The following is an 8623-nucleotide window of genomic DNA, read 5'->3' as shown; positions in this document are numbered from 1 at the left end:
ATTGGGATATTTACCAAATGGATGTGAAGAATGCTTTCCTTCATGGTTATCTCCAAGAAGAAGTATACATGCATATACCTCCTGGGTTTGAGTCCAGTCAAACCGGTGGAAAGGTGTTGCGCCTACATCGTTCTCTATACGGCTTAAAGCAGTCACCACAAGCTTGGTTTGACCGGTTCAGACAATCCATGCTGAAAAGGGGCTATGTTCAAAGCAATGCTGACCATACACTATTCTACAAGCATAGTAATAGCAAGGTTGCAATACTGATAGTGTATGTCGATGACATTGTGATTACCGGAGATGATTCCACTGAAGTTGCAAATCTGAAGCATCATCTTGCACAGGAATTTGAAGTGAAGGACTTGGGAAAACTGAGACATTTTCTTGGTATAGAGGTCTCACAGGGGTCAAAGGGCATTTTTCTCTCACAACGGAAATATATCTTGGATTTGCTCAAGGAAACAGGTATGCTTGGTTGTCGACCTGCAGCTACACCTATTGAGCAAAATCATCGTTTAAGTAGTGATGCAGGTACACCCGTGGATCGAGAGCGCTATCAGAGACTTGTTGGAAGGTTAATATATTTATCTCATACCCGTCCAGATATTGCTTTTGCTGTGAGTGTAGTTAGCCAGTATATGCATGACCCAAAATCAGCTCATATGGAAGCTGTAAACAGGATCCTAAGGTATCTTAAAGGGTGCCCAGGAAGAGGCCTTTTATATACCAGACAAGGAGACTTACAAGTTAAGTGCTATACTGACGCTGATTGGGCTGGTTCCCTAGATGACCGACGCTCAACATCTGGTTATTGTGCATTTGTAGGAGGAAACCTAGTTTCTTGGCGAAGTAAAAAGCAAGGTGTAGTGGCTCGATCTACTGCAGAGGCTGAGTTTAGATCTATGGCTCACGGCATATGTGAGTTACTATGGATACATATCCTCCTAGCAGAGCTGCGGCTGTACAGGTGCAATCCTCTGATGTTGTACTGTGACAACAAAGCTGCCATTGACATTGCAAATAACCCTGTTCAGCATGATCGAACCAAGCATATAGAAATTGATCGTCATTTTATTAAGGAGAAGCTTGATAGAGGGATAATTTGCCTACCGTATGTAACCTCAGCTAGTCAGGTAGCAGATGTCCTTACAAAAGGACTCCCCGAAAAAACATTTTTCATGTTTTGTAGCAAGATGGGTTTGTATGATGTATTTGCCCCATCTTGAGGGGGAGTGTTGGTGTATGACTATATTTACCTAGTTCCTTAGGGACTAAAATGTAAAATGTACACATACTATAGATGTATACAGAGAGAGGGACCGAGGAGAATGGTCCAGAAATTTCCCCAAATCCTCTCCATGGTTCTTCCAATCCCTAAAACTATTCTCTCAAATCTTGCTTGATTTTCAAGAACTGAGCTGGGGACAACTTTTTCCGGACGGAGGGAGTATGATGTAGACTACCAGCCCATGCTGCCACATCGAGCTTTCCGAAGGTGTGGTCTTGTGGTTTACTGTCGCTCGCTGCAGGCCTCAGCTTGGAACAACCAACGAGCATTTTTTGCGGATTAAAAACACGGAATAGAATTGCGGTCGATCCCTCCCCTCCCCTCCAATGGCTTCGCTCTGCTCCTAATCTGCTTCATTGATGGGCTGCTTGCTGCTTGGGCTCCACTGACTTGAACAGCCCAGTCCTAAATGGGCTCGAGCATCCATAAGGCCCAACCGTGCCATCCCCACTCCGCCACTCTGCTCAGACGCGTCAGCGGATAGATGACAATGGCAATGGCCGCCGCCACCAGCTCGGAGCGGCGCGCCGGCGACCATGGCCGCCGCACCGAAGAGCGCGGGCGCCGTCGCTGCGCGCCGTACCCGTCGCAAGGTCTGCACAGCTCACTCTTGCTCCAGCCTTGCTTAAAGGTCTCCCTCATTCCCCCCTCTTCTGATTAGTTCACGTTCATCCAGTGAGCGAGCGTGGTGCTTCAGAATTTGCGTAGCAATCAGTTGATTTTCTTGGTTTTGGTGCTTCAGAACCCTCACCCCTCAGCCAACCGATGCGTATGCAGTAAAATGTGCTACGAAAAAGGCAAGTAAAACATTTGTCGTCAGATTGCAGACTTCATTTTCTGCAGTTCTGATTGTGTTTAATCAATATCTTTTGGCCACACAAATCATATTAAGATCGTATTAAGATGGTTTGGTTCACAAGTCATTTTCTGCAGTTCTTGGCACACATCCAACCAATGCCCCTCGCCACCTATTGAGCTTCACAAATAATTTTCTGCAGTTCTTGGCACACTATTAAGCTTCCACTAAGTGCTCTGCTCTGACTACATAGAGGGTGCTAGTTCCAGAACTTAAATTTACAAGTGAACTTGAATTTCTGGCCACCAATTTCAACTACGATTTCATATGTGAAGAGAAGCGAAATCTTGTCTAGCAATCAGTTGATTTTGTTGCTTCAGAACCCTCACCAATGCGTATGCAGTAAAGGCAGAAACAGAACTAAAACATTTGTTGTCAGATTGTCCACATACGCGGTATGCTGGTTTGCTAACTCATTTTCTACAGTTCTGATTGTGCTTAATCAATATCTTTTGGCCACACAAATTATATTAAGATGGCTTGGTTCACAGTGTGCTCTGTCAATCGGCTATAACCAATAAATTACCCTTCCTCTTAGGCTGTTCTTGGCACACCTATTGAGATTCGACTAATTGTTCTGACTACATAGAGGGTAACAGAGCTCAGCAACAGTGACAAAGATTTTCTTGGAAACGAGGAAGGATGCTACTATTATTATTTCAGAAACAACGCCAATGTCGCTCCTATTATTCAACAGTAACATCCAAGAAATACGCAATCACCAACCGACTGGCACACACCACATTTTCGTCTGTCTCGACTCACTCCCACTACTAAACCAAACTAGCACACCAATTACTCGACCTTGAATCTTAAAAAGAGCAGCGCCTAGGAAGAAAACGAAAGCATTCTCAAATCTCAATCTTTTCTTTCAGAAATCCAAGGGACCCTTCTATCGGGCAGGAGGTGGCCAGATCACTTGCTCGAGGACTCTCCCTCAACAGCCAGTGGAACAGTGCTGGCCATGGTGCGGTACTTGAGGGCGTACAGCATCTCAAGGTAGCGGCGGGTCTCGCGCCTCTCGAGGTTGGAGACGTACTTCCAGAACCCATACACGCCGGTGAGGGTCATCAGCCTCTCAGAGTAAAGCTTCCAAGTGTATCTGAATAAGATAGGTAAAATGATTGTTAGTTGCAGCAAACTAGTTATCCTCGGAACAAGTAAAAACTAGTGAATTTTGAGTTGCATACTTCTCCTCAATACGCTGAAGCCCGCCCTGTGAGATCTTCGTCCAGTGGCTGGGGTCAACCTGGCACTTCTCAAAGAACTCAACTAGCAGAGCAGAGGCCTTGTCACCCTGGTAAGGATCAATGTGGTAGCCGGACACGCCGTTCACAATGATCTCAGCAGGACCACCATATGCAGTTGCGAAGGTAGGAAGACCGCAGGTCATGGCCTCAATGACAGTAAGCCCAAAAGCCTCATAGAAAGCAGGCTACACAAACAAGAGGTGAGTACACAAATTCTTACAAGGCTAGAATTTGGTTTATGCAAAATTTAATTACCTGCACAAAGGCACCCTTGGTGTCGCAGATGTAACGGTAGAGCTCAGCATTACGGACACGGTTCATCTGAGCGGAGATCCAGCGGACATGGCCATTCAGGCTGTACTGCTCAATAAGGTCAAACATCTTCTTGAACTCAGCCTGCTCCTCCTTGTCCTTTGATGGATTGCCATGGTCACCGCAGACAACCACAAGGTTAACTAGCTCCTGCAAGCGAGGGTTCTTGCCATACAACTCAACTAGACCAGTCAAGTTCTTGACACGGTCCAAACGGGCCATCGAGAAGATGATTGGCTTGTTCCTGTCCTTGAGCACGTACCTGCAGAATGTATTCTAGTCAGATGAACAGCAATAAATGCATCAAACCGATGCAGCTCAAGCAGTAAGAAACAATTCTGCAGTTCTCACTTGTGCTCGTTGTTGTCAACATCACTGTAGAGCAGCTCCTCGATCTCTGGGTGGAGGGAGGTGAGCCTCCTCTGTGACTCGGAGTACGGGAAGTAGATGGACATGTCCGCACCAGGTGAGACTATGTTAAACTTGGGGTCGAAAACATCGATACCATGGACAACACGGTACATCCCAGGCATTGTGAATGCCATGTGAGACTCGTACTGACCAACGGTGTCCTTGCTGAAAAGGCAGAATTTGCATTAGGCCATGCAAAGACAACTGCATTCTACAACAAAACAGATGGATATCATCAGAGAAAGTTCAGTCGTAAAGAAACATTACTTTCCAGCAATCTCTTGGAAGGTGCTTGTGATGATGAAGTCGGCATGGTTCATCGCAATCAGGTCGGTAGTGAACTGGCATGAGAAGTGGTAGTGGTCCTCAAACTTCTTCCAGTAGAGATCAGAGTTGGGGTACTTGGTTTTCTCAAGAGCGTGCGCAATAGTGCACTGCAGACCAATGATCATCAGCAAAGATCAACGTGCCGTAAATATGCTTGCAACAACACAGAAGTAGCTAGAATTCATACATGAGTAACACCCATCTTGTGCGCAAGCAAGCACGCGACAAGGTTTCCATCGCTGTAGTTTCCAATGATCAGGTCAGGATTGGCCTGGAGCTCTCCAGAAATCTCGTGTGCCACATCCTGGCAGAAATGGGGCAGAGTTAGCAAGATATATTTGTGAATAATGACAGAGGTATGATGGTGAGGTTAGGCATCTACTTCAGTGAAAGTCTCCAGGTACGGCCAGACTTCAAAACGTGAGATCCACTTGCGAACAATTCCACTTTCAGTTCTGAATGGCACACGAAGGATGTGGGTGTGCTCTGTTCCGAGGACCTTCTCAAGACGCTGACCGCAGGTCGTGCCGGTTGCATCGGGGAGAAGCCTGGTAACCTGTGCAGTGCCGAAAAAGAGGTTCAGCATCATACGACAAGTTTTAATTATCATACGAGATGTCACACTTACGATAAGGATCCTTGGTGTGATATCGAGGCCTTGCTGCTTGATCCTCAGCAGCATCTCATTTTCCATAGCACGGACTTGATCCAAAATGTAGACAACCTTTATCACAAAGTTATTAATGAGAAAAAGTTTAGTCGCATAACCATGTAACCATGCCATAACTGTTGCAGAATTTGTTACCTGGCCTCCAGTGTCAGGGTACCCCAAGACATTGGCTTGGGCAAAGTAACCGTGCGGTGAGAGGATGACAACATTGAACACCATCGGGATTGTACCAAGGAACTTCTCGAGCGTGGACGGGTCAGGAGCCTCGAGAAGGTCGAGGAGCAGGTGAAGAGTCTCCTGTGCACGCTTGGCGCAGTCACCCCAACCCTTCTCCAGGCCAAGTTCTTGGAATCTGCATTTGTCCAATCAAAAGAACTGTTAATAACTTCCCAATGATTCCTTATCAAGAACATTCTTCCAGGCCCCAGGGTAATTAATGGCGTACAATACAAAAAGTCAGTACCTGTGATGGAAGTCTGAGTACGGGGTATCTGCCGGGAGACCAGACAGATGCTCCTCAGCCTTCCTTAGAGCTCCCTGGAGAGCACTGAGGCTGCGGATTCTGTCATTCAACATCATAGTCTGCAGAAAAACAGAGTACAAGTTTACATGCATCTTTTCTTCTGCCAAGTCTCATCAAAGTTTAAACAATGGATGCGGAATGGAAGATCAGGTTACCATGCCCTTGTAGTTGTGTGCGCGGAGGAAGTTGAGCAAGGGGTACATGCTCTCCTTGTCATGGAAGAGCTTCGATGACAGGTGCCTGTTGAGGAACTGCACGCCATTGCCGATGGACTTGGACAGCGAAGGGCGAGGGAAGGAGGCGTTGAATGGCTCAAAGTCCAGCTCAAGCACAAAGTCCTTGTTGCTGTCAGAATATAAAAAGTAAATATCTTCAGAGTAAGATAACCAAATTATCAGTTACTGTCTCAATTCTCTGGTACTGATATTTTTATCTGTTTTTACCTCCCTTCCACGAGCTGTTCCTTGAACTGCAGGTACTCAGGGACACTCAACTCTTCGACAGCGAGCTCGCTCACGTTGACCCTCACATACTCCCAGACACCAGGCCTTGGACGGATGGCGAGTGCGACCCATGGGGAGATCACGATCGCCTCCTGTATGATTTATGAAAATGCACCGGTTAGAGCAATAGGAAAAGTTAAAAAGGATGCTCAAGTCCACTTAGATGACAAGTCAGATGCAGACCTGGGCTGCCCTGAGTACATCCTCAAAGGCGCCGTCCTTGAGCTTCTCGCGCTCTGCCTCGGGGATTGCGGTGTTGTACTCAGCGATGATCTGGTGGGACTGCAGCATTCCATTTCCAAGGTTGACCAACCTGCACAAAGCATCGTCATATGCCGCATAAGATCCACCACATATCATTCATAATTATCGGATCGAGTAAGATCCACCCAGATACATTCGCAAGTCAGATTGGTGACATCTGAAGCCATTGTTTAGCACATCATGCATCATTCAGAGAAGATTTTGGGAATTCCATTCGAAACATTACAGTGCTGGTTTTGACGGTGCATTTACTAACTTGACAAAATTATGTGAGATTCAGTTCAGTCAGATGTTGTGCCACATAGATCCTGTCAGATCCAGGCGTCGGCAGACCGATTAGTGCATAATAATGTTCAGCAAGTCTTGATTAGCACTAGGTCAATGTGCAGAATACAATCATTCTACCCAGCTGCACCTGGTCAGATCTGGCAGCAATCAACGGAACTCCAACAGCACGAGGTGTGTCATCAGTGTTCACTGTTCAGTATACTAGGTTTCTAGAAAAACTTATTTATATATTTGATTGATTGACCAGGTATGTTGAGTAGGAATGAAGTTTGGCATCCATTGCGCACTAGGGGACGCCTGATTTATGCAACAGTTTTCTTCTAGCCACCGCCAGGAGATCTACATACTTGCGTAATAAATTTATAATAAGGGAAAAAAAGAGTAGCAGTTACAGTGCAGGGGAGGGAATGGGGGTCGAACCTGGTGAAGACAGCGACGAGCTCGTTGGGGTGCGCGGAGAGGGAGTCGCCGATGCGCTCCCTGACGCTGTGGAGGCGGCTGAGTACGCGGTCGCCGGCGGCTTCCCCCATCGCTCAAGCTAGCCTGCAGAACAAGATTATCAGCGGTGTGTTCTTCAGTTCAGAGATCCAACAGATGAGCAGGAACCGAGCAAGATTTGGAGAAGACCAAAGAAAAAAAACATTCGTCGGCGCAAACTAGAGGATCGAGAGGCATACAAGAATCAAAATCTAGACTTAAGGTTTCAGACAGAGGACCGAGAAGGAAAAAGCAGTGGAGTGTGCGCATTTATAATTATACGGATCTGAAGTGAGAAACCAACAGGTAGCCCAGGTGTTGTCCGGCGAGAAGTTCAAGTAGCCGACAGACGCCGGTGGGTTTGCATGAGCAGCAGTAGCCGCCCGTTGGAACTTGGAACCGAAGCCGGCAGTGGCAGGGAGGAAGAGTGACGCGTGCGAGCACCTTGTAAAGCACGAGATCAGCGTGGGATTCCTTTCTTGCAGGCCATGCCAAGGTGGTTGTTAAGACTAATGGTGGTGATTAGGCGTCGAGCTTTTCGTGTTACCGGGAAATGACAGAAATAATCTGGAGCTAATTAACCATGGCTGCTAGCACAAGAAAGGAGAACCGACCGACAGCGCGACGCGGACTGAGGCGCAGACTTGTCGGCGGGAAGGGGGAGGATCCATGAGTGAGCAAGCTCACCAGATCTGACAGCATCCATGCATCCACTTGGTGAGTTGGTGCTGAAACCTTAAACCCAGAGAAGAGAATGATGGCAACTTGCCAGGACCGCAGCACCCATCCACCACATCTCCGCAAGTGGATGCTGATTGCTATCTTCTGTCCCCTAGTGGCTACTCCAGCAAACCACTTTATTTTTCTTAATTATTGACAGCAAAACAGAGGAAGCCGCACCGACGACACTGAAACAGAGCATAGCAGAGCACGCGCAGAAGAAAGAAGAACTCCATTGGCATTGGCAGGAGGACGAGCTCACCTGACCTTGCTCTCCTTCTCCGCGAGGCAGGAACGAAGGGAAGCAGAGAGAGGTGGACGACGACGGGTGAATGGAGAGCTCTGCCCACGGCGAGGCAGGGTATTTATGTTGCAGCGGCCGGGGTGGGGTGGCAGGTGGCACGCACCGTCATCTTTGCCCTGCCCCCTTCTTCACTGTGCAGATCTCTTTGCTTGCGAAACAATTTATCCAATTAGTGCATTGTGATCTGACCCGTATGTTGATTTCTTTCCATCAATGTGTACGTGGGTTTCTGTGTCTGTGTGCAGGCGGGAAAATGTTTCTCCCTTTCCTATTCTAGACGTTTGGGATGGTTTGGGGAGCAAGCCATGGATCAAATGGATGGATCGCGGGGTCATAAATTCGTAATCTGTGCCAAAGCTATTGCTCTCAGGATTGGCCTTCGGTTTTTTATCCTAGTGTACGCATTTAAAAAAGATTGTATTATTAT

General features: G+C 47.2%; 1 protein-coding gene across 1 annotated transcript; it reads right to left on the bottom strand.

Moving 5' to 3' along the window:
• Positions 1 to 2768: 2768 nt before the first annotated feature.
• Positions 2769 to 8309, bottom strand: LOC125521237 (sucrose synthase 1). The gene is made up of 15 exons (XM_048686299.1): positions 8155 to 8309; positions 7116 to 7238; positions 6327 to 6456; positions 6084 to 6235; positions 5796 to 5985; positions 5581 to 5699; positions 5253 to 5469; positions 5076 to 5171; positions 4830 to 5003; positions 4635 to 4751; positions 4388 to 4554; positions 4061 to 4285; positions 3653 to 3971; positions 3338 to 3582; positions 2769 to 3249 (listed from the first exon to the last, which is right to left on the bottom strand). The coding sequence occupies exons 2-15, from the start codon at positions 7223 to 7225 to the stop codon at positions 3063 to 3065; spliced, it is 2448 nt and encodes an 815-aa protein (XP_048542256.1). The 5' UTR covers positions 7226 to 7238; positions 8155 to 8309; the 3' UTR covers positions 2769 to 3062.
• Between the last annotated feature and the right edge of the window lie 314 nt (positions 8310 to 8623).

The sequence above is a fragment of the Triticum urartu genome, chromosome 7, assembly GCF_003073215.2.
Source record: "Triticum urartu cultivar G1812 chromosome 7, Tu2.1, whole genome shotgun sequence".
Taxonomy (NCBI): domain Eukaryota; kingdom Viridiplantae; phylum Streptophyta; class Magnoliopsida; order Poales; family Poaceae; genus Triticum; species Triticum urartu.
This window is presented reverse-complemented; position numbering and strand designations above follow the sequence as displayed.